At 52.6% G+C, this 25,191-nt stretch overlaps 1 protein-coding gene across 2 annotated transcripts in view; it reads right to left on the minus strand.

The window, feature by feature from the left end:
• Positions 1-96: 96 nt before the first annotated feature.
• The window catches only part of DOC2B (double C2 domain beta), a 32,062-nt gene continuing 6,967 nt past the window's right edge, over positions 97-25,191 (minus strand). The window contains exons 2-10 of one of the 2 annotated variants that reach the window (XM_071575144.1): positions 20,990-21,069; positions 19,593-19,616; positions 15,451-15,525; positions 12,279-12,388; positions 5,647-5,773; positions 5,281-5,438; positions 3,129-3,210; positions 2,837-2,933; positions 97-2,193 (exon numbers count right to left, since the gene is read on the minus strand). In XM_071575144.1, the coding sequence (XP_071431245.1) occupies positions 2,057-2,193; positions 2,837-2,933; positions 3,129-3,210; positions 5,281-5,438; positions 5,647-5,773; positions 12,279-12,388; positions 15,451-15,525; positions 19,593-19,616; positions 20,990-21,069 (890 nt within the window). In that variant the 3' untranslated portion in view covers positions 97-2,056. The remainder of the gene's footprint in view (positions 2,194-2,836; positions 2,934-3,128; positions 3,211-5,280; positions 5,439-5,646; positions 5,774-12,278; positions 12,389-15,450; positions 15,526-19,592; positions 19,617-20,989; positions 21,070-25,191) is intronic. The other variant, XM_071575145.1, reaches the window with a different exon arrangement.

A 25,191-nucleotide genomic window follows, 5' to 3' on the forward strand; every position in this document is an offset into this window, starting at 1 on the left:
AGCCCCCCCAAACCTCTGGTTTAAAACCATCTCCTGCTCCCCAAACCCTTGCCAGACCCCAAATTCAAAATTTGCACCACCAGCACCAACCTTTGTTTTGTTGTTGTTTTCTTTTAACTTTTTATTTTCAGTTCTCATTATAAATATTAACAAATCTGACAAAAAGTACACAGATAGGTAATACTGAAATACAAAAGTCTTTCAGGATGCAGGTAAGGATGGTTTCTGCAGCCTTCACATGGTAGCAAAACATTGGTATCAAACATTTCACGAGGCCTGGCATGACAACCACCAACTCTGCATGCAGCTGGGACAGACAGACGGACGGAGTGTCCGCTTAGAAAAGACTGGGATACAAAGTGAAGGAACCCACACACACGTGTCCTACTCCACCTCAGGCATAAACCAGTTTCATAGCAAGATAGGCTGGAACAAATGTTGGATTGAAAGGAACTTTGCAAGGAAAAGGAGGCACAGCCAACCTGGTGCTCCTGGAGCTTTCCTGGAAGCTCAGACCCAAGCCAGGTTTTAAGGTGCTGGACCTGAAAGGATTACTGGGAACATCTGACTTGACACGCTGCCAGCATTTAAATAAAATCCATGCATATCTGTAGAATGCATTACAAATATTAAGTTGTTAAAAAAACCCCTATGAACCTTGTTTTTGTTATCCCCCCATATCAAACAAGGTGTAACACGATCGTCACTTCAAAAAGTAAACACGGGTTTCCAGAGATCCCACTGTTTTCCAAGAAAAAAAGAAGTCAGCAACACACTCGTGTGGATGCACAGGGCTCGGAAGCTGAGTAATTGAGACCTGTGGGGAAAGAGCAGCTCTTCCTAAGAAATCATGGTTTAAAGGCTTCAAAAACTCTGGGAAACATGCAGCATTTCAGAGAAAGTTTTAGCTCATCCCCTGAATGTCCAGCGGCATGAGGGTGCAGAGACAAGCCAAAGTGGATCACAGAGGATGAGATCTGGGATTATTATTATAATATTATTACATTATTACTGTGCTCTACACAAAGGTTTGGTTTGGATGCTGTTTGAGGCAGAAAATGGGCCAACCTGATGGCTGTGCCAGAGCCCAGCATCTTTGCAAACTCATTCCAGCTCAGCCCCGAGGCTCAGCATCCTCACTGGGTTTTATTTAAAGGCATGAATTGGAAAAGGATGAATAAGGGGGAAAATGATAGAAAAATGTAGCCTGCAAACTGGCTTTGCTGGAAACACAGCTGTGCTGCCACGTGGCTCCGGGTGGCAGAGCGTGGTTTTGTCGGGAGAAGCAGGGAAGCGGGAACAGCCAGGGGCTTCACTGAGCTTTCCCTTTTGCCTCCCAAAGGTGAAGCTGCCCGATGCCAAGAGGAAAGCTGTGGTTTGCACAGCTGTGCTGACTTCACGTGAGTTACCGGAGAGGACGAGCGCAACACTCCTGGAAGGAAAGCAAACACTCTTTCCAGGTTATCAGGGACACAATCATTCCAACAGAGGAGATTTAAATGCATAAGAGACTGTTTAGGCCCAAACCACAGAGACTGACAGACCACCAGGGATATGGCACAATTGCCTTGAGAGGACAGTTCCAGGCTTTAGTGATGCCTTTTGCTGATACCGGACACACGGACGCAGACGGACGCATTCATTTTTGCCACTGAATTGCAAGGCAGCAAGAAGGTAATTCAGTAGAGCCAGGACTGGGAGAGGAGCCAGACTGCAGAGCATGCAGACGTGAGGTGTCCGTGTGTGTGTGTGTGTGTGCGTGCACGCGTGTGCTTGCACATGTGTGTGTGTGTGTGTGTGTGTGTGTGTGTGTGTGTGTGCACGCTCGTGAGTGGGGCTGGGAGTGTGTCAGGGTGCACAGAGGCGTTTTGGAAAAGCCGTGGGAGTCGGGACCGGCTGAGAAGAGCAAAGTCTCGCTGCCTTCCCCCCTGGGAACGGTTTCCCTGCAGCCAGGCTGTCCGTGGGCTGTCCCGCTCCGCGGCTGCCCCGACACCGCCGCGCCCGGGGCCGGAGCCGTGAACAGAGAGAGGAGTCCCGAGGCAGCGGCCCCGGGCGCTCAGTCGCTCAGCACGGCGCCCGGGAGCTCGTTCGTCAGCGTGTGCCAGCGCTCGATCTTCTTGTCCTTGTTCTTCAGGCAGTCGAACCAGTGCTTCAGCCGCTCGCCTTTGGCATTAATTCCTAACACGACTCCTCCTTGGAGAGAGACAGAGAGAGGGAGAGGTGAGGGGGGAACGTCAGTCCTGCGAGGGATGCTGAGGGAGGCAGGGTGTGTTGGGGATGCTGAGGGATGCCAGGGGATGCTGAAGGATGCAGGATGGAGCCAGGTCAAGCACCATCTTCACAGCGTCCGATGCCACGACCTGGCAGTTGTAGCCCATCTCCCCCAGCCTCTCTTGGCCGGGATCTGGGATCTGTCCCTGTGCCAAGGGCTCACTGCAATCGCAGTGGCTGTCAGAGATACTGGGCACTTGTTAGTGATAAATCACAGTGACCAGGAGCAAAATCACAACATGTCCAGACATCCAACAGAGATTAATGAAACCTCCTTGCTAAACCTGCTTTTTTGTACAGAGGAAAAGATCTGAAAACAGAGGGGCAGAGGGAGATGCATCTTCTCTCTGCTTGGGTGCTCCTTGCACAGGGAATGTCTGTGTGGGAGAGGGGGCTCAGGTGCAGGAGGGGGATAAAAGCAGAACAAAAACCCAGCAAGAATGAATGTGAGGATGGAGAACAAGCAGGGCAGCTGGAGAAGTGCAGAAGAACAGCAGATTTAAAAATAAGAGGCACAGACAGTGAAGATAAATAAAAAAGAGACCTTCTAGAGTGCCCCACTCACCTATGAAATCATTTGATTTCCCAATGTCATAGTCCCACACGGTGACTTCCAAGGTCTTTTTTGCCAGGTCGCCGTGTTTTATCTCATAGCAAAACTCCTGTGGGGGAGCAGAGACAGCTCAGGATGAAACAGGAGCTGAGGCTGCCCATTCTCCTCCTCGGGCTGTTGCCCTTTGCCACCCACAGGGAACCCAACCCTGATCCTTCATGTATTGACTAACGTGGTTTTTATCTGTGAAGTGTGAGGTCTGAGAACAGCCCCTTGCTGAGAACCACAACCATCCCAAACCCACCTCATTGAACTCAGGGTTCAGTGTTTTCTTCTTCACTGCCGTCTTGTGCTTTGATTTCTTGTCCTCATCTGGTTTCAAGTAACTGCAATAAGACCAAAGCAGCCCCATCACACGTGGGTGCCGTGGAGGGCAGGAGGCCACAGGCGGGGGCACCTGGTGGGACCAGATCCCAGTGGAGGCAGGATGAGGTGGGCAACTGAGTCCCATGAACCTGTGGCTCCCTTTCCCCTGCCTTCCCCTGATAAACTGTTGGGATTGCCTGGGAGGAGGCAGCATTTCCCCACCTTAGCTCAGTTGCTGGCTGCAGGGAGCACTGATTATCCCGTCTTCAGTCCCTAGGGGACACTGGCACTGCACACATGCTCCCAGCTCCCCAAACCAGTTGCTCCCAGCCCAGGGCCAGTCCAGACTTGGGATTGTGTGACTGGTCTGCTCATCCAGAGCCTCTCCAGGAGATAGGAAGCACATGCAGTGTGGAAAAGGGAGCAGGAATGGATGTGGACCTTCAGGCACCACCGTTCCCTGTGGATATTCTGCACTGCAGCTCCAGGGTGGGGAGGCAAATGAGATTAAAGTGTCATCAGGCAGAGAGGGCACCTGAATTCTGGGCCAGAACAGAGTCAATCCATCATCATTTCATGCTGGTGCTGTGCCTTTAAATATCAGTTCTGCTTCCTTGTTACATGTTCCAGATCTTGCTCATAATTAAAAAATTGGGGCTTGTACCGAGAAGCATCACTTGTCTATCTGTTCTGACTCCAGCCCTGCAGACACAATTTACTGTGGATGACACAAGGGGCACCCAAAAATGGCTGGCTACAATGGGAATTGTGCCACTCATGGGCATTTAGAAAAACAAGAGGGCATTTTTCTACAAACACCTCCACTCCTAAAGAAATCGGAAGATGAAAGTGTAGTGCTGCTGAACTCCTTTCCTGGGCATGGTTTATCCCAGTAGATCTGCCTTAAATGCTGTCCCTGGAAGTGCCCAAGTTCAGGTCAGTGCAGCGGGGACAGGGATGTGGGATGGGCACTTGGTGCTTCCTTATCATGGTCACCCCTTCTTTGCAGAGAGTGAATTTGAAAAATGCGATCCCCCTAAAAAACCAGGAGCTGCAGCAACGCAGGGCCCCACAGCAGCCCAGCTCTGCATCAGCAAACCATCACCTTCCTCAGCATCCCTGAAAACCCCTGGGTGACACCAACTTCCCTGAACCCCTCAGGTGAGGCCACATTGCAGCAGCCCATTAGACTAATTTGAATGACTCTGTATTTAATATCGTTGCTGTTTTTCAGAAGGAAGGTGCTCCCAGACATTTACATTTGGAAGTGTCAGCGGGACCTGTAAATGTGCCCTCAGCTCTGTTAATGGGGCCCTGGAGCTGCTGGAGCCAAGGGTTGCCATTATAGCGCTGTCTGACCTAATTACACACACGTTGTAATTAGAGCTTTCTTCCGGGTGGTGGCTGAGAGCTGGGCTGGGAGCTGAGCTGGGAATCTCCCTTGGGACCTGGGGAAGGGGGTGATTACCTGCCCATCCCCAGGGTTGGGAGGGGGGGATGCCTGTGCTCTGATGCCACCAGGAGGCCCAGACCCGATCCAGCAGCTGTCCCCTCCCCGGCAGGGACAGTGCAGGCTTCAAAGAGTGAAAACTCTGTGAGTGTCACTGGGAAGGGAAGTAGAGGCGTCCACAGGTCCTGAGAGAGGTGCAGGACCATCGGGTACAGGCACCATCGTGCCTGAGGGATACCCATCTCTGTGCTGCCAGGTGAGACCCCCCCACCCCTGTCAGCAAAACCTCACTACTCTGGGCCATCAACTCTGTCCCCAGGGCCACGTCCCTACTGTAGACCTTGTTCCAGGGCAGAGCTGAGCCTGGCAGTGGGTATCATGACCACCTGGCCATTGCCAAACCACCAGGGACAGCAGGATGCCCTGGCACAGGGTGGGCACAGCCACACACCACCAGGCAGCTCCCATACCCACCTTACCTGGAAGCTCTGCAAAATAATTGCTGGGGAATAACACGCTGCAGGCTGCAAGCTGCTGCCGGGACGCCCTCATTTGCATCTCCTAATGAGATCAATTAATTTCCACCACAGGGAGAGGTGGGAGGGGACAGCACAGCTTGCTGGCGTGTGGCAGGACTCACGTTTTGACGTAGGGGTCGGAATAGCCATTGGCATCCATGGCAGCCAGGTGGGCACAGCGGATGATGCCCACCAGCAGCCCCTGCTTCTGAGAGCTGTACTTGAGTGAGATGAGGATCCGGCCACGCTCCTCCAGCGACTTGTCCTCTGTTTTATCTATCTGTGGGAGAGAATATGCACAGTCTGGGGTCTGCTCCAGGATACAGCCACGGCCGGGCATCCCCCTCCCCAGCACAAGGAGTGTTCTGCCCATCCCTCATTGTGTTTCAGGGGCCAAACTACCCCACAGTGAGTCCCATATGCTGCAGGGAAAAGCTGCTGCATCCATGGTCCCATGGTGGGGACATGGCTCTGAACCTCCCACTCACCGGTAGCTGCTTCTCCAGGCAGATGTTGAAGTTTTTGGTCTGGTTGGGCTTGAGCTTCTTCAGCGGGATCCGCGTCTCCCCAATGAACTCGTTGTGGCGGAACTTGTCCTCATCACAGACTGAGATCCTGCAACAAGCAAGGGGTGAGCGGGGACACTGGGGAAAGGGGAGGTGATGGCACAAGGGACTGCACTGCCCCACTGTACTGCAGCTCCCCCAGAGCGGGAACAACTCAGGTCACTGTTCCCCAGGCCACTGACTGGGGACCTCCTCCACAGGCAGCTGGAGGGCATCCAACTGCTGCCACAGCCTGGCCAGGGCAGCTCAGGGTGTGAGTCGGTGTCTAATGCATGTCCCACCCCAGGTGCTTGTTGGAAAAGCAGCCCCAAACATCCTAGTGGCTCTTCCATTAGAACAGCAGAGTCATCACTGAGTAAAGCAAAACTACTTGGAGTTGCTGCCACCCCAACTGCATCTTGCCCGGCCATGGAGGCTCTTCCTCAAACCACCCTCAGCCTGCACAGCCGGGAGAAGTGACTCCAAGACAGCTCCCACCCGAGGGGCGTGGGCACTGCTCGGAGCATGGCACCTCTCTCAGCATGACCCTGGCTGCCAGTCTGGGACATGGAGGGGGTCTGCCATCCCCTCTCCCATCATGCAGCCAAGCCCATGAGGATTTACAGCCCCAGCAAGTGGAAAGCATCACAGCTGGGCCAGGTGTGGCTCTGCCAGCCCCGCCGGGGTGCCAGGACACAGCCCGTGACTGCAGCGTCCGAGGGCAGTGATGGCCGAGCAGAGCAGAGGCTGCTTTTGGTGTGAGGGCTATAAATGCCTTCCCCTCAGCTGGCAGCTAATGAGTCATTTTGCTGCTTCCCAGCCCGCTCTGGGCATCAGGAGAGATGACAGAAGAGCAAAGTCAGTGCTTGCAGGAGCCTCTGCTCATAGCTCCTGAAATCCCAGAGAGAGGCCAGGAGGTGGTGGCTGCCTTGAGGGACCAGCTGTTCCCCAGCAGTGCTGGCTGGATGTGGTGACAGGGAAAGCTATCCCATCTGCCTCCAAAGGGAGCATCCAGCATCCCACATCCTCCTTGGACCAGCTGGGCTCCCTGCACATAATCGAAAGGCATTTCCCTTCCTTACATTCTCCCTTTTTGAAAGATATTCCTACAGTGTCTTCTCATCCTTTTGCCACCTGCTTTTTTTCTCTTTCACCCAATCCTGTTGGCATTCAAATCCCACAGGTGGCACTTCTGCCTCCAGGGACCACACAGGAAGGGGAAAACATAATTAAAGAGAGTGTCCTGTGATCCCACCTGAAAGTAACTAATTGCACAGCACACCTCTAGCCTGCTCAGCACCTGGATGGCTTACCCGTGGATGGGTTGCCTATAGATGGCTTATCTGTGGATGGTTTATGGTTTGTTCATGGATGGTTTATGGATAGTTTAGTGGCTTATGTACACATGCTTTGACCACCCTGATGCTCACAAATGAATAACAAGAAAGCAAGGAAGTCATGGGATAGCTCAGTGGCACGGCACAAGGATCTTCAGGGCTGGGGAGCAGCAGAGGAAAGGGTTTGGAAAAAAAATAATACAAGTGGGAAGACAGGGAATGCTGCTCTCCAGAAAACTGTAGCTGGATGCAGCGTTACTATAGATACCCACAAAAAACCCACCCCACCAGTAAGATCGTCAAAGAGAATCTCAAATGCAGGCACAATATTCCCTATTTCCCTCTTTCCTCTTGCTTTTCTTTTAAAGATCAGAACTGAAAAAGAGCAGCAGCAGCTCCAGAGATGATGCGGCGCTTGCCAGGCGTGTGCAACTCTGTGTCCATCTGGGCAAAGCTGGGGAGGGAAGGGAAGGGCAGGGGTGCAAAGGCTGGGCTGGAGAGAAGGGGACAGGAGGGGACAGCAGGGGACAGCAGGGGACGTGGCCTCACTGGCAGCCCAGGGTCTGTTTGTACACCCAGCAATCATGGAGTAGTGCCAGCTCTTGGGCACCCAGGGAGACAGGATTTGGGATGGTTTTACCTCTTAAAAATGTGAGTAACAAGATCTTCTCCTGACAACAAAATTTCCTGCTTGCTGTGAAGCCCCAGAAGCATCCAGGACAGGCAGAAATCCAGGAAGGAAACACATGGAAAACTGGTGGTGATGGCAGGGAGAGCATCTCCAGTGTCACACTGCGAGAGGCCAGAGAGCCCCAAGCCTCGTTTCACTGCCCACAGGGACTCAGGAAGCCTCAGCGTTTATGCAGAGCCATGTCCCTTGGGAAGTAGTTTTTGGCACATCTGCAAGACCTGGGAGCTGCTGCTGCCCCAAGAAGCACAGTGGAGCTGGAGACACCACCAGGTTTCTCCCAGTCCTGTTTCCCCTCTGATATCTCTGGCCACCTCTCAGGTGGGTCCCCACCTTTTGTGCCCATCTGTGTGTGATGCCCAGAGGGATTCAGTTGGGATTTTATGTCAGCCCTCCCAGTGTCTCAGCCTCAGTCTCCAACCACAGTCCCTCTGCCCAGCTGTGGTTCATCTCCACTGGGATGGTATTTTTAGCTCAGGCAGACTGGCAGTGTCCTGGCCCATCAGTGAAGGCAGGAGCAGTGAGTCAGATGAGCAGGCAGCTCCAGCCCCAGCCCTCCCTTTGGAAAATGGCATAATGCAATTACACCAGCTTGAATTTTATTACGAGAAATCGATGTGATGGAATTTTTATGCCTTGGGTTAGAAAATCAGCTCCATGACAAGCAGCACGAGATGCCTCTGGCAGTCCCATTCACCTGCCATCCCGAGCTTGTAACCTGAGCATGGTCCCTCTGTTGTCCCTTTTATGAATCCCAATCCCTCCAGCTCACTGTTTGATTTGGTATCTTCACCGTGGGGTCCTGATCTTTAAGTCAGGGGCTGTGAAAACACCTTGGAAGAAAACTAAGCAGCAAATGAACAATCACTGCTCATTAAACTTCTTCTGCCTCCTACTCAGCCTGGGCTCCTGGGTTATAGTCCTGACTCACCGCCAGCTCCACAGCCCCCTCCGCTGACTCACGGCTTCTGCTCTCACACACGTTCCTCCGGCCTCTTTCTCAGCATGGAAAGGGGAAATGGGGGTCAACAAGAACCCTTTTCCACAACACACATGCACATAATAGGCAGCAGAGCCTGAGGATGCCTCCTCTGTGCCTAAATTCCCTTCAGGTCCCTGTGGTAACCTGGGAGGCTCTCGATGGCTTCAGGACAGGCAACACCAGGCAAGGAGAGAAAATAGAAAAAACTCTGCATCTTGGGACTGTCCAACTCTCCCAAAAACAAAAGGAGGATTCAGTGCTGGGCTCCATCACAAAATGCCTCAAAGTCTGAGCACAGAAGCCACAGCAGAAGTGAGACAGAATTACAAGTGCACCTGCAGTTCTGAGCAAACCTCACTGAGCTCCCAGAGTAAAGCAATGCAGGACCCCAAACCTCGAAGCATCTGCACTATGCCTATTAGTCCTGATCAAATACTATTTTCTGAATAATATATTTAATGAGTCATGATATTTGTCAAACACATGATTAAACAAAGAATTCCTGGCATTCATGGGCTAGCTGAGTATCATATGAATAATGCATCACTTTGCCAATATATCTGGATATGAAAAATCGTATCCAATATCTGGCCAGCTCTGATATTTATTATGAATACAATTTATTTATTGCATATTACATGTATTATTTAAATGCGGGCAACTGTATTCTGCCTATTCCAATTTCCCCTGCAGCATTTCTCTGCCTCCCCCAACACACACCACCTTGGCATCCCACCACTGGAGGCAGCCCCCAAGCTGCTGCCCCACGGTCATGCTTGGAGCCCAGATGGGGACTGTGGGGTGGGATTTCCCCTCTCAGTGCTGTCAGGGACCCTCCCCCCGAGCCCATCTGTCTGTGCACTCTGAGTCCAGTGTCTTTCACGTGGCTGCGAACTTGTCTTCTCCCAGGGTGGTGGGTGGTTTCATCCCTCTTAAGCCTTGGGCTAGACTCAGGGATATTTAATTCAATGAATGGATGAGACCTTTCGAGATCCTCCCACCTGCTGTGCTTCATGAAATTCAAAGTATCTGGTGTTATTTGAGGGGGTTGATTCATTAACAAAATCCTGCTTGCCAGCGCAATTAGCTGGGCTGCCTTCACCTCTCCTTGGCCCTGGGGGTGGCTCTGCCTGGGGAGGGGAACCCTGATGGGTCTCAGGGTCTGTCACAGCAAAGCCACTTGACAAGTTTGGACAGGGATGAGGGTTATGGCAGGGGGCTGGGGGCTTGGGCAAGAGGGGACCCATTACCCAGCTCCAGGATGTCCCTACTCCAGCTGCTCCAACAAATGCCACTTGTCCCCTTGAGGAGAGCTGCAGGGACTGGCAGAGTGCCCCATGGCAGCACCACCCCACCAATCCATGCTGGGCATGTCCCACCAAGAGCCCAGGTGGGCAGGAAAGATTTCTGGGTGCTTTTCCAGCTCTCCAGGCAGTGGGCAGGTGAAGGCTGGCAGCAGCTTTGATCTCTGTCGTTCCTTTTACATTAAAGAGACTTTGCAATGGCATTCCCTGCCCCTCCCTGGATCTCAGCACCAGGGAGGCTCCCAGGGAGTGGTCACTGCCCAGACTGAGGGGAGCATCACTCATGCTCTTTCAAGTGCCACCAGCTGCCTGGCAGGAGTCTCGCCTGATCAGCACAGGGAAAACCAGCAAATTCACAGCTTTGAAGTTGGCTTTTCCTGATGGAGGAGGAGATATTTTGACAAGAAGATGGATGGGTGAAGCAAAGCATCAAAGGCAGGGCAATACATGGCATGGGAGATGCTTCCTGCAGGAAGCAGCACTGGCAGAGTGAAGGGCCATCGCCACTGGTGACATGGAGAGGGTCATAGAAGAGAAACAGCTCAACCCACACCAAAATACTCCAAGATGGTCAGTTTAGACTGGATTTTAGGAATAAATTCTTTCTTGTGAGGGTGGTGGGGCCCTGGTACAGGTTGCCCAGAGAACCTGTGGCTGCCCAATCCCTGGAACTGTCCAAGGACAGGCTGGAAGGGGCTGATCAAGTGGAAGGTGTCCCTGCCCATGGCAGGAGGGTGGAACAAGATGAGTTTTACAGTCCCTTTCAACCCAAACCATTCTGCGATTCTGTCATTCAGCTGGTACCTAAATGAGGAGGTTCGAGTTCCCAGCCTTGCATCCTTCTACTCAAAGGTGTGCTAATGCTGGATTTCTGTGGGGAGAAGGGTGACTCCAGTTCTGCCAATGTTCCTGCACACCCCTCAGCCATCAGACACCTCACACCTGTCTCCAGGATCCCAGCCCTTCCCTGGGGAGAAGCAGCTCCCAGGGTCCTGAAAAGGTGGGGGTCGAGCCCTCCTGCTCCCTGTTGCCTTCCTGCCAACAACTCAGCCGAGCATCTCCCTACAAACTGATTTCCACGCTTGAGGAGGCTGAAAACTTCAAAGCTTGGAGTGAAAAAATACCCACCAATAATAATAACCAACCGGAGGCTTTCCAGCCCCATCAGCCTGCAGTACTTTCAGCATGACTAATGTTTTCCAAGTGAAATAATAATCCATGGCTCTAAATTTCCCATCTCTATGCACATTGCAGACAACAGGTGGGCTCTGCCCCGATTCACCCCTGAGCAGGACCTGTTATAAGGCAGCTTTGTGCTCCTGTCATGGGGAAAAGCACAACCTCCCAGGGCCCCTGGAAATGAGGAAGGTGGGATTCCAGCCACGGAGCTGCCAAAGCCCTGAATCCTCAGAGCAGGATGCAAACCCCTTTGTTTGACAGCAGATCTTACAGCAAATCCTGCAGCGCAGTCCCAGAGCAGGGCAGTGATGGAGCAGCCGAGGCTGCCCAGCACCCCCTGAGCAGCATCTGTCCTCAGGCTCTGGGGCACTCCCTTCCCTCACCCACCTGGGACAGAGGTCAAGACATGCAAATCTTTGCATTCACAGGCATCTGCTCCCTGCAGAGCATCCCTTTCCAGCCCCACCACGCTGTCCCTGCCCACCTCCAGCCCCACACAGTGCCTCCCAGCCTCCGGGAGATGCTGCCAGGAGATGCTGAATGCACACAGACTGAGCCAAACCAACAGAATAAAATCATAGAATAAATACAAACAACCTTCATTTAATTTGGCAATAATTCACAGATGCCTCCAGCTTTCTTCCAAAAAGCTCAACCTCAAAAGGGCTCCAGAACTTCCCTGGGGACATTTTCTCAGCAAGACATGACCACAAAGCCTTAACACGTGCCTCTGAGAGCTGGCACGAAGAGGTGACACCCAAACAACATCACCTCTGCAGGCAGGAGCCAGCCAGTGAGTTATGAAGTTAATGACAAAGCAGGAACATGCTCCTCACTGGTTATTCCAGCCCAGACTGCCCATAAATCACACCTTGGTGTGTGCAGGGCACGGGCACACGCTTTGCCTTTGGTGGGTGAGAACTCTGCCCTGCTCTGCTGTGAGCAGCACCAGGTCCTCCTGTGGGGCTGGGCCATGGGGGTCCCCGTGGGCTCCTCCAGGAAGTCACCACTGGGATGGGGAGGGACGCCTGGCACAGTTCTGAGAGAGGGGAAGGGACATGTCACCGTCACCACCCGGGCCCTACCGCAGCGTCTTGCGGATCATGTCCTCGTCGGTGATGCCATAGTAGGTGAGGGTTTCGTTCCAGGTGGGGTTCAAAGTGTTGTGCAATGTTTTGGTTCTCAGCTTATTCGCCTGGAAAAGCAAAGGAGATGGTGGTCAGTGGGAACCAGCCCCAGGAGGTTGTTTGGGCACCCATGGGCAGGGAGGGGGAGGAAAGGGAGCCCAGTTTGGAGATGAAGGGGCAGTGGGTGCTGCCATCCCTTCTGCCCCAGCACTGGAATCCAGCTGGCCCTCGATGGGATGGCCCAAATCCACCCTGACTGCTGTAATAACCAGAGGGGCAGAGACACTGCAACTCACTGGTTTGCAAAGCAATCCAACCCCACATCCTCCATCCTGCAAACAGCCAGGAAAATGGAAACCTTGGCAAGAGCGCAGAGCGAGGATGGGGATTTCATTTATGCAGTGGGAGACCGTGAGAGAGTGGAAAGAAAAAAGCCTTTTCAGGTTCATTAAAAAATACCAAATTGCTGTTCTGGCTGTTTGTTTGCATTCCCACTCCCAGCACAGCTCCCAATCCTGCCTGACTCAAAATAACTTCTTTGGTACATGTTTTGTCAGCACCAGCAACTCCTTCCAGTGTCGCAGCTCTGCAGAGTGGGAAGATGGGGACAGCAGGGCTGGTATCTCTGGCATTGGTGGGGCATCCTGTCAGACACCCACCCCACAGCTCAGGGGACATTAATCTCCTTACTCCCTGAGATCCTTGCTTCTGTTAGGACAGGGGGAGAGAAGCAGCAAAGGGCTGAGGCTGCAGCTGGGGTTTCTCCACCAGCCCCCAGCCTGGCACAGCCTGGCAGAGCAGCAATTTTCCCTCTAATTAGGTGTCAGACAGCTCAATCCCTGCCTCAGCTGCTGCTGGGCGTGAGGAACTCTCAGGACATCAATACTTCATCTCATGGGTCTCTGTGGGAAGCTGCTACATTCCCACCTTGGGTTCACCAGCCCTGAGCTACCTGTGAGTGGGATGCCAAGCATGGGGTGAAGAAAAGAGCTTGTTTTTTGCACCATGAGGGAGGTCACTTTGTAGACATGTCCTTCCCACACCAAAAGCACCCCAAACACACAACCTCTTCCAGATCAGCTGTATGTGGCCATCAGTTGGAGCAGAACCATTGAGGGATGGCTCACTCCCACTGAGTTGTGCAAAGCAGCTGCTTGCTCTGGGTTTGATCCCTCAGAGACAGAGAAAACCTCTGGAGTTTGTGCTATGCTTTCACTTGCATTTTCAAAGCCATGTCTGCCTCTGAAATAAGCCCTGTCCAGTGCTGTGGAGTCTGGGTGAGGAGCTGTGAAACACCCGATGCCAGTGAGGAGGAGGATACCCTGGAGCAAGACGTGATGCTCCAGGAGCTGAGCAGGATGCAGGCATCAATTAGCAGCAGCATTTAAAGCCCTGCAATGCCAATTGCTTTTCTGTCACTCAGGCAGGAGCTGGTCTGCAGGAGCAGAAGCTGCCAGCCTGGCTGTACATGGGCACCAGCCTTGCTGAATCCATCCCCATGTGCCCCATGGCAGAGCGATGCAGGCCAAAGGGGACTGCAGGCAGGTGCTCTCATTTGTGGCCTCCTGTCACCCTTGATTTATTACCTCCTTTTCCCTAAATCTCTCCTGACTTTGTAAGGTTGCTTCAATCAAGGCACTTTTTTGTACCAGGTTTCATCCCACACCTATTTTTGATCTTTCTGTTGTGATATTGTGGCCATCACACCAGGCTCTAGACCAAGCAGCAGGATATGTATCAGAGAGGGAGTGTAAAACCTGCTGAAGGGTGACAAGGACAGCAGGGGAAGCACCCAGATGGCACCCACTGCTTGCTCAGATCCTGGGACTGGGGCTCTGCATGTCAGGAAAGAAAGTGGGTTTAGCCAAAGCAGTGACAAAATGGGCATCATCCAGCAGCTAACACTGCCCTGAGCAAGGAACACGAATTAGCTCAGAGGAGCTGAGCTCTGGGAGTGCCTTTTTCTCCCATCTGGAATGACTCAGTAGTCCGTAACCAGCCCATGTGGAGATTTTGCAGGGGGATGAATCCAGCTCTGCCACAGCTGGCTGAGAGCCTAAGACTGGGACAGAAATACCCAAGGGACTCAGGGACTGTCCTGCTGCTGCAAAAACTGTGCAGGAACATCCAGCCCAGGATACACCTCATGATCCCCCCAGACCTGCTCAGCTCTCCCAGGGCAGATCCAGGCAGTGCTGTTCAGAAACAAGGCACAGAGATGGAGCAACCCTGGAGGGACACGGGGGCAAGGAGAGGGTCCCCCCACAGCTGCTCCAGGCCTGTGTAGTCTGCAGCTCCTGCACTCCCCTCAGCTCAGCGCTCCCCTCCTGCCTCTCCACCCTCCATCACCTCCAGCAGAAATGCTAATCATTTGCAAAACATGGAAATGACTGATAATATCGCTGATGAAAGCGCTCACGGCTCTCCTGTTTCCAGCGGAACTTGAAATGTGGTTAAAAACTCCCTCTACCGCCCTGAACATTATGAATTAATTCAACTGAACCGTAACGAGTAAATACACCTCCCCAAAAAAGGTCTTTCCTTTCGTGTAGAATAAGAGTGCAATTAATATTCATCACACATACATTTAGCATTTAAATTCCACATCCCCGTCAGTTACACCAAGCTCTCACTACACATCAATATCTTTAATTACTCTTCTCTCCAGCAAGCGCTGAACCTAAGGAGATGGAAATATTTCCCTTATGATTTATACGCTGTTTTATTATGATCTGAGGGGTTTTAAATGCAAAAGAAAAAGGGCAGAAGAAATTAAAATGGTCTGGTTTGTTTATAGCTTCAGATTGTTTCACTTGGTGCTTCCCAGGGGCTCCTGGAGAGCAGCATTTGCATCTCCTGGTCCCAAGATGAGGAGTCAGGGCTGGCACCCAACTCCCAGGCAGTGGTTTCCCAGAAAGGCATTTTCTACCCCTGCAAGGATGGAATTAGCCCCAGTTCTTACCTGCTGCTCTCTCTGAGCACTTTTCACTCAAGAGACAGGCAGGAGCCTCAAGGCTTGGCTGCACCAGACCCTGTGTGTGGAGTTTCTCCCTGGGGAATCTCCCAAGTCTGATTTCCAAGGAAAAGACACAACCCCAGGAGGGGAAGGAGAAGTGAAAAGGGGTCTCACCTTACTGGCTCCAGGAAGCAAGTGCAATTTGACGTATGGATCAGCCAAACCATTATGGTCCATTGGCTTCAGGCCCTGGAGAGGGAACAGCAGAAAGCAGGAGTCAGGATAACGGTGGGACGCTGGGCAGGCAGGGTGGCTTCACTGAGCCCGCCTCTGATTCCTGTTTCCCTGGGATATCTCTGGTCCATGGGGTCATTGCAGTTTCCCCAGGACTGGGGAAGAAGGAGAGCATGGCTGCTGCAGGATCCAGGCAGCAAAGCCTCACACACTCAGCAGTCCAACACTGTCTGGAGCTGAGGAAGGGCCGTGGGAAGCTCCTCACCTGCACTTGGCATCGGGCACCAAGCACTGCTGTGCTCCTCCAGCTGCCAACTCTGCCATCCTCATCACAATTAATTTGGGGGTTAAGTAAATCAGTGCAGTGATTTTCAAGGTTTGAAATTACACGGTTTTGTCATTTAATAATTGCTTATGAGCAAACACACACCTCTGCTGTTGTGGTGCCACTTCTAAGCGCTCCCAGAGGGTGTGATAGCACCTACCTACTCGGTGTTATTAAGGCACAGCTGAAGGAAGAACAGCTTCAGGCCAGTGGGAGGCTGGGACCAGCTGAATGCTGTGGTGTTTGCAGGGAAATCTGGGGGTACCAGAGCACAGACACAGGGAAGCACTCGCTGCAGCCATTCCTGATGGATTTTATACAAGACCCTCACAGCTCTTAAAGGATGATGTGGAACATGCTTGTTACAGTGATGCTCTGGAGCTGATCCTGCTTTGGGCAGAGGGAGGACACAAGCTGTTCCTCTTCTAAACAACCTGAAAATTATCTAAGAGTGATGCACAAACCCAGCCCAAAGCTATAACTGCACACATCACATGGAAACAAACTCCACAGGGTAGGGAAGCAACTCAGGAGCATGAAAAATGGAGCCTAATTTTTTCCAGTCCTAAGTAGAAGTGAGAACAGCTCCATCGTGGAAGTCCTTGGATTATTTCCAGCCTGGCTGCGGGTTCCCTGCAGGAGTTATTACTGGGCTGGCTGAAGGCAATCCTGCACCTGGATCAGATGAGGATTTCTCTGCAGAGGTGCCCATCCAACCCTGGCTTCAAACTGGGCATGGAGATCAGACTGGGTGATGCCAAAGTCTTTTCACACCCTTTTTGTGGTGAGCAGAGTACTCGTTGCCTGGATAATGAGTCCGTGCAGCTGTCGGGGATCCACCTGACAGGAGAGGGTTTGTATGGACTGCTGGTGGAATGGCTGTGTGCAATGGAAATGAAATAATCAAGGCCTGGATTTGGGAAAATCAATGAAGGAATTGCTGGGAAAATCGCTTCCATATTTCACATGTATGGAATAACCCACCCAGCCTAAGCTGCAGAGCCACAGCAGCTTCTGTGCCACTCCTCCCTGAGCTGCACACCTTGGTCAAGGGTGCAGGATGCTCCTGACCTTGGGAATGTCTCTGATTTGGAGCAAGGCTTCTGCTTCAGAGACAACTGAGCTGCCCTGGGGCAAGGGAGGCCAAATGGTGCTCAGCAAAGAGGATTTTGCTTCTAAAGCAGAGCCAAAATGATAAAAATACCAGGAGTGAATGGAGGTGAAATGTCTCTGCTTTAACTGCAGCCTGTCAGGTGATGTCCCTGCCCATCAGATGCTGTGGATCCATGGGCAGACAAGGCAGGAACTGGCTGGATTGACCCCAGACTCCAGAAGGGATCCCCTGCACTGGGACCCAGTCTCTCTCCAGCCTCCCCAGTCAGAGGTGCCCACCTGCCCAGTGCTGCACAGCAAATGAAAGCAGACACAAGCAAGCAGATTCACATGAAAATGGATGGAGAAAAATAGGCAGCTCTGTAATTCACCCATCAATTCATCTCAATTAAATTACCTTCTGAGGAGGCTATTAAAGGCTTTTTTAATAGATGTGCTATGGAAGATGGAGTGACAGGAGCCTGGAAAATAGCTCCTAATGTCACGTCTACCTCCCTCCCATGTCACTTGATATGCATTTAGTGCACAGCTGAATTTAACAGGGCTCTGCCCTGCAAAGCAGCTCCCATGGGAGCTCTTCCCTCCCACAGGGAGGACCCCCAGAGTGACCAGCACCATCACACCCCCTGTGTGGAGGGAGTGCCAGCCTAAAGCTGCTCCAAGAGAGCTGAGAGGCAGAGATTCCCCTTGGATCCAGTGGGGCTGCCTCCCTGGCTCCAACTAGTGCTGCTGCCAGGACTGATTTATGATGCTGTGCATCATGGCACAGGCAATGGAGCTGAGACCAAGTTTCACCTTTTCCCTTCCTCTGCCCAAACCCAAAATCTCTGCTGCAATCCTACGGAGACCTCCTTTTCCCTGCATGCCAGCCACTGCCAGCTGCTCTCCGTGCCACTGACATTTAGCTAATCAATAGGATTTAATTACAAGTTGGGCTAATCGGGCTGCCGATTAGTGCCCCGCTAGAGGCAGGCAGCAATCACAGGAGATGGAGTCATTCCATCATTCACCCCACAATGAGCTGCCTGACCGCTGAGTGGGTTCTCCACTGCCCGAAAACCAGCCTGGATGCTTCCCAGGCAAAGGCATCCCATTCTGAAATGGGACAAACTGGGCTTCGCCCCTGGCAGCCCAGAGGAGACACACAACTTCAGGAATTTCCCTGCAGGGATAAATATTTATGACTCAATCCATAAGTAATGCCCAGTGCATTACTGCTGAGACCTCCAGCACTCGCTTCTGTTGCAAGGGAGGGAGCATCCAAATGCTTGTCAGGGTGGAAATTCCCAGGTGTTTTCTGGCCAGCGGTGCAGGGAAAGCAGCCCGAGGATACTCTCAAGGGCAGCAGCTGCCTGGCATGGCCTGCCTGGGGCCAGGAGCTCCTTCACCACTGCCCTGCTTGCCCTGGGCATCTTCCTTCTGAAAGAAGGAGATGAATGAAGCTACAGAATAGCACAGCCCATTGTGTCTGTGCTGCCACACACCCCTATAGGTCCTATAGATTCTATGATTCTGTGATCCCCCTATAGCAGGTTATCCTCTTGCTCTGTGGAGCAGGTCGGGCTTTGTAGGACTGAGCACAAAATGAGACTCTCAACGAAGCCAAGGCAGGGCACAGATCTGGGTGCCTGCACAGTCACTGAATCCTTCTCCACCCCATTTTCCAGGAGGGGGTGATGCCCAGCACATCTCAGCTCTTTCCCACACATGACACTGCAGATCAACACAATCCTGGAGTAGTGCAGGTAGCAGGTGAGTGGGGAGAACCCCGCGGCCAGCTGGGCACACAGCTGCTCCTGCAGTCCAAGAGTGAGCTCCCATAATGCCCTGATTTATTCTCCTATTGATCTGAGCAGAGCTACAAGGAGTCTGAGCTCAGCCATGCCTGAAGTGTGACAGGCAGAGTATGGCAGAGCTTCTGCCAGGACCCAGAGCCATTAGTGTGAGGTGGCCACACTGCCTGCTCCTGCCAGCACAGGGTCCAGAGAGTGGCACAGCAGCTGTCTAGAAACACCCAGCACCTCACAGATCCTGCAGTGAACTGACACCAAGAAACCCCTCAGATGCCCCCAGGCACAGCACCAGGGTAAATTCCCACATGGAGTGCCTCTCCCAGCCTCCTGCACAGCACAGCAGCCGGTGATTGCAGAGCAGGAAATTGGTGGTGGAGCACAACAGGTTGAATTGAATGTGCTGCTGGTGCTTCCAAGGGCCCACTCCCTCAATTCCTGCTCCCCAGGAGCCGATAAAGGGACTCCTGAGTGACATGAGCAGATAGAAAAGTGCTGAAGATTAAAATAAATAGAGAGAAGCGAAAAGATCTAAAGGGAGAGAGAGGGGTTGTTTAGGGTTATCAGAGAGAAAGCAAAACATGTCTCGCATGGCTGAAATAATCCAGGTTTTAACGGCTGCTGGCAACAACTGAGGTTCCAGGAGCTGCTGGAGCTGGACATATTCTGAGGGCACCTTCCCTAGGGGGATGAGACAGGTATGCAGGACACCCAGCTCATGTCCAAGGGCAATGCACATCCCAGCACTGCTGGGGCTCGTGTGTGTGGCCCCGACGCTCCCCCGTCACCTTCTCTACAGCACTACTTGTAGCACCTACATGGCCAGTGCGGCTCAGCCGGGGCCTGGCCCTTACCTTTCTGTAGTCAAGTTTTGGCAGCTTTCCCCAGGCGAGAGATGAAATGAGAGCGAGCAGATGGCAATGTAAATAAAAGAGAAAAATGGGAGAATGAGAGCAGAATGGAAATGAACAGGACTTGAGTGCTTGAATGTCAGGGTGGTGAGGGGGGCTCTGCCCACCCCATGGGCAGGGGAGATGCAGTGGTAGCCCCAGTCCCATGGGATGGGATCAGCCACCACTATTCCAGACAGATCCAGGTGGGCACAGCAGGGCTCTCCTTTGCCAGCCCTGCCCTTGCTCTCGCTGATGTGAAATCTATCACTTGCTGCTCACAGGTCTCCTTCCTCCCACTCCAAACCCAATTAGAAATCTCCTCCTTGGCACCGCTCCCGACCACTCCAAGGGAAGCCTGACCCAGAGGCTGCCGCGGATTCACAGGCGACAGGGAGGGAAATAAACCCTCTGTCTGCCCAGCCCTGCCCTGGCAGCCCTGCCTGGCAGCTCTGGGGGCTGCACTTGCCCCCAGCCAGGAGCAGCCCCAGGGCTGCTGGGGCAGAGGTTTCCACACTCATCCCCAAGCTTTGGTGTTAGAGGTTGTGTTCCAGACAGGGAGAACCCTGGGTGGGGATGTGCATCCTCAGCACCCAGGACAAGCACCGAGTGCAGCGGGCACTGGGGTGGGGGCTGCAAACCTGCCAGCTGCAGGTCCTATGAAGGCCAACATCATGGTCTGATCCTCTGGGGCTCAGGACACAGCACATTCTCCTGCCTTCTATAAAAACCCTTCACCCCTTCCCAAGATGTTCAAGGATTTATATCTTCTCCCCCCAACCCACCACTGCCCTGGTGACGTGAAGCAGAGAGGAATCCAGCAGCACCTTCCACAGGCCTGGAGGCAGAATCAGGACCTCAGTTATCTGTTTCTGCTCCAAAATGTGCAAAAAGCCCCTAATTGCTTCAATCACACAGACGGCAAAGTCGCTGAGGCAAAGCACTTTGTGGCCGTGATTAACAGCATTTAAAAGAGCCATTTATAAACTGACAGCCGGTCACAGCATCAAGTAAATAACAACATCGGGATGGGCTGCTCTGAAAAGCATCAATAGCTGCAACCATCTCGTCAAAGGGGATGTACTGCTGGGAACGCCCTGAAAGGCAGGGATGGAGGGGAAGGAGAGGGCAGAGGCACTGGGTGTTGGGATGGACGTGGGTGTTGGAATGGTGCAGTCGGAGACACCAGAGCCCCCAGCGGACCCCAGGGATGAGGGGACACCCCTTGTCCCCACAGCTGCAGCACCTGGGTGGCCTCGTGGTTTTGGCAGGACTTTGGTGGCCCCGAAAGGCAGAACAAAGGTTGTCACCTCCAGGCACAGTCAGTCCTTGCTGTTCCCATGCCCGGTGCTGAGCCCTACCTTGGCTTTATTGATGGTGCAGTGGAGAGCGTTGTTCTCTTGGTCGTAGAGCAAACTGAAATCCAGCGTCCCCAGCGTGGCTGCAAAGCAGAAAAGGTTTTGTTAGCCTGTGTGGCCCAGTCAGCACTGCCTTTTCTCCCTCTAAGCACAAAAGGAGTGGATGAAGATGCTAAAGAAACGGCTGCAGCCATTATAAAACATAAAACATCCTCCTGTGAGCCCTGTTATGAAACATGGATTCATGCTGGGAGGCTGGTGGCCATTCCCATGGTGGCCGGCGGGGCTGGCACAGTCCTGGGAGAGGAGTGAGAGGGATCAGTGGATGCAGCTCGCCCAGCTTTGCCTCTGTGGGCTTTCACATGGGTCACCCCCATCCACCAGCAGTCCCTCTGCTGCCAGCAGCTTTTCATCCCCCAGGAGGTAAAGGCTCTTCTCCAGGAAGATCCAGGCATGGCTGGGACATGGATGAGACCCACTGGTGACACATCCCTCTGCTCCAGCCCCGCTGGCATTCTCAGAACGTGTATTTGTATACTGACACCTTCAAACAAATGAGCCACCAATGGGATCCCTTCCCAGCTCCAACCTAGCTGCAAACTGTAAATTAAACCCAGTGAGGATGGAAATACTTTTATGGTTAAAATGAAAAACACCAGCAGCTTTTAATCAGAGCAGTGTTCCATTACAGCATCCGCAAACCAGGACCGGCAGCGCAGGGCATCTCCTGGGATGGGACACAGGGACAGGGCAGGAGAGCAGAACAAAACCAGAACAGCCTCAGCAGCAAAAGTACATTTGATTTGAGAAATTCTTTCCCTTTGAATGATCTGAGCAAGTCGTGCTAATCCAAAGCAGAGGAAAAGCCTTAAAAAGACAAGCTTTCCAAAAACATGGCTTAACCTTCTCCAAGGCTCCCAGACCTGATTTGCACACCAAAGCCTGGACATGGAGCAGCATCTTCCCTGGCTCAGCTTCACCTGCTACCAGCCTTGAGCTTCCAGGGTGTCTCTGGACCCAACAGCCCCCACTTTTCCATGCCCACCTTCCCAAAGGGGGTCTGCCTGAGTGCTGCCCTGCCACCAAACAGCATCCCACCACTGTTTCCAAGGTAACTGTAACTTCCCACCACATTCAGTGCATGAAAAAAAACCCAAAATAAAAACCATAACAGTTTTCTTTAATATCAAAGCAGGGTTTGCTGCCTGGGTGGGCAAGTTGGATAAACTTTATGGCAGGAAATAAGGTCATTTTTCTTCCCCACCATTGACAGCACCCACAGAAGAGGCAGATATTCAGGGGCCTGAAAAGCTCCTGCTGCAATTTCACAGTGATCTCCCAGCCCAAAGGCAAACGAGCGACAGGTTTGTCTGCCAGCAAAAAAAAAATTTCCTCCGGAGCAAATATCTTGAGTTCAAAGCAAAATAAAAATGCAAAGAAATTTCTGCCAGAATAATGTACCCCCCTCACTCTGGAGCAATTTCATGGCACATTAGCTGTTGGTTTGGGTAAGTCACAAATCAGTGGTGTTTTACCTGCCAGGGGAAGATGGAAGCAAGGCAGGGTGAGGCCAAACTTGCTGCACGTTGTGAGTCATCTGGGATTGTCCCAAATGGGCATTTCCAGAGCAATTCCCACTCAGACCTGCTCCACATCCCACAGCAGGAAGGCGCAGGGTGCCTGCGATGCCCCTGCCCACACATGGCAATGGGGAGCTCAGGGACAGCAGCGGGTGAAGCGTGAGGCTCCACAGCACACGGGGGAAAGCCAAGTCAGCAAAACTTCCCAAATGTGCATTTTGCACTCAAGAGCGGAAGATGAAGCCTCCGGTTTCGGAGCTTCATCACTTCCACCTGCCCTTTAATCAGCGCTTCCTGCCAGCCCCACCGCTCGGCCCTCCCGAGTTCAAGCTGTTATTTTATTTTTATCACAGAAGGGGGCCTGCGGCTCAGCCCGCTGGGTTTGGCAATTTATAAAACAAATTATAAGCTTGGCATGAAAACAGACTTCAGCCAGGAAAGCCTGACAAAGCCCCAGCCTGCCCCAGGAGCGAGGCAGCGGGGAGTGCCGCGCTCACAGGATGGGCAAAGCCTAAAATCACCACAGCACAGCAGCAGGTGTTTGTTTTGCAGGTGGGGACTCAGGTCCTGCTCCCAGTGCTGGCAGTTCATGAGCAAACCTTGAGCAGTTCCCATTCCTCTTGGAGCTGCCAGGACCTGAGAGAGCATGGACAGGGGTGCACAGTTCCCCCCTGACTTGCCAGGCTCCAGAACCCACTCTCCTCTGGTTCTGAAGGGGTTTTCCTCTATACAGCGCACTTTTTGGTTGATGGTGAGTCTGGATAACAAAGGAAAGATCTGCCTTTAGCAGAGGGATGTGGAAACATCCGCAGAATGTGTGCTGATTCCTTAAAAAAGCTGCTATCTGGAGATGACAAAAGGTATCAGGCAAACTTGGGACTTGCAGGCAATGTCCTGCTGTGGAGCCAAGGGTGAGCACTGCCACCAGAGCCAGGACCCAGAGGATGCCCAGAACACACTGGACACATCAAGGACACAGTCACAGCCCTGCAACCTCCATTACCTCCTGGGGATGCACATCCAGCCAATGGATCCAGAGCAGCAGTGAAGGCCGGGATGAGGCTGGTGCTCGAGCTGCCTGTTCAGGGGCTGAGGAGCCAACCCCACACCCCACAAAACTTCATGTGAACCCCCATGAGACCACAACCCTGCACTCCTGGAGTGGGCAGCACGCTGAGCCAGTGGCCAGGCAAGGCAACACAAGCCTGGGTCTCCCCAGTTCCACCCCTCCTGCAAACCCCTGGCAGCACATCCAGCCCTGGCTGGGGGAGTCCTGCATCCCCAGCTGGCAGGATTGGGCCCAAAGCCTTTGCAATGCAGTTGAAACGCCCTCTTTTGATTGCTTTCCCCCTCTTTTGATTGCTTTCGCCCTCCCATGAGAGATGCAACTCGATTATGCTCTTAATTAGGAGAACAAGTACCTAAAAAAGAAAAGGGCGGCAATTAGACTCCAAGCACTGTTAGCAGGATTATTTAACTCATCTGGGCTATTCTGAACGCTGCCCTCTAATCACACAGGCTGCAAATAAAAAATATAAATAAATGTCTTTGTCAGGCATTACAAAGGCAGCTTGGTGCTCTCCAGACAGCAGGCAGGATGTATCATTATTATTACAATTATTCTGCTCCAATGATAAAATAACCATTAGGAAAGCTGAACTCATTAGGAGGTTCTGACCCTCTTTCTTCTCCATGAATTGGGAGAGATTGATGGGAAGTTGCTGGCCAGGGTCTGGCATTTAACACAGGCTCTGCAAAGAAAAATAAATCTGACTTGCACAGGAACGAGGCCTCTTCTCCCACTGACCTTTGGGCGTTTTGATTAATTCAGTGGGCCACAAAATCATCAGAGGGCGGCACAAGCAGCAGATGTGTCTGTGGGCTGAGCCGGGGGCCAGGCGAGCATGGCCGGAGCCCGCGGGCAGCGCGGTGTCCTGGCACAGCACAGCCCCACCACTGCCCTGCCTGGTGCAGTCGGCACAATTGTTTATTGCTGACATTTCCCATCAGCACCCAGGGTGACGGGGAGCCTGAAGAAGCTTCTATTTATACCTGTGGGATGAAAGGCAAAATGCGGCAATAAATCCCGGCTCTGCTCCCTTCCCCAGCCCCTGCCTTTGCAGGCACCGTGTCCTCGCCTGGTCCATGCCGGGATACTCCCGCTCTGTGGCCTGGGATTCTCCAAGAAGAGTTTCTCAGCCCAAGAGATGCTCAAAACATGGAAGAGACCCTGAGACTTGCAGAACAGACCTGTGAGCTTCAGCAAAGCCCACAGAGGTGGGAAGCGATGATGGAAGTGCACTCCTCACCTTCCCAAACAGGGAAGCTTTCATGGCATGACTGCCATTAGAAAGCCCAGCAAAGCTCTACACTAAGAGAAATTGAGGTGTGCACACAAAAACCCCACTATAGAACTAATTAAAAAGAAGTCCAAAAGCCTTAAGTCCCTCTGCTTATCAGCATTGCTGCTCCCAAGATAATCTGCTCATGGATTTTGTGCCAGGGAGATCAGAGTGGAGCAGTAAAAGGACTGCTGGGGATTGTCTGGATTAGCTCTCCCTTACAGAAAGCACAGGTTCAGTAACCTTCAGACTGGGTATTTTTTAATGCACTATAAAAGATAGG

This window comes from Pithys albifrons, chromosome 21, assembly GCF_047495875.1.
Source record: "Pithys albifrons albifrons isolate INPA30051 chromosome 21, PitAlb_v1, whole genome shotgun sequence".
Taxonomy (NCBI): Eukaryota; Metazoa; Chordata; class Aves; order Passeriformes; family Thamnophilidae; genus Pithys; species Pithys albifrons.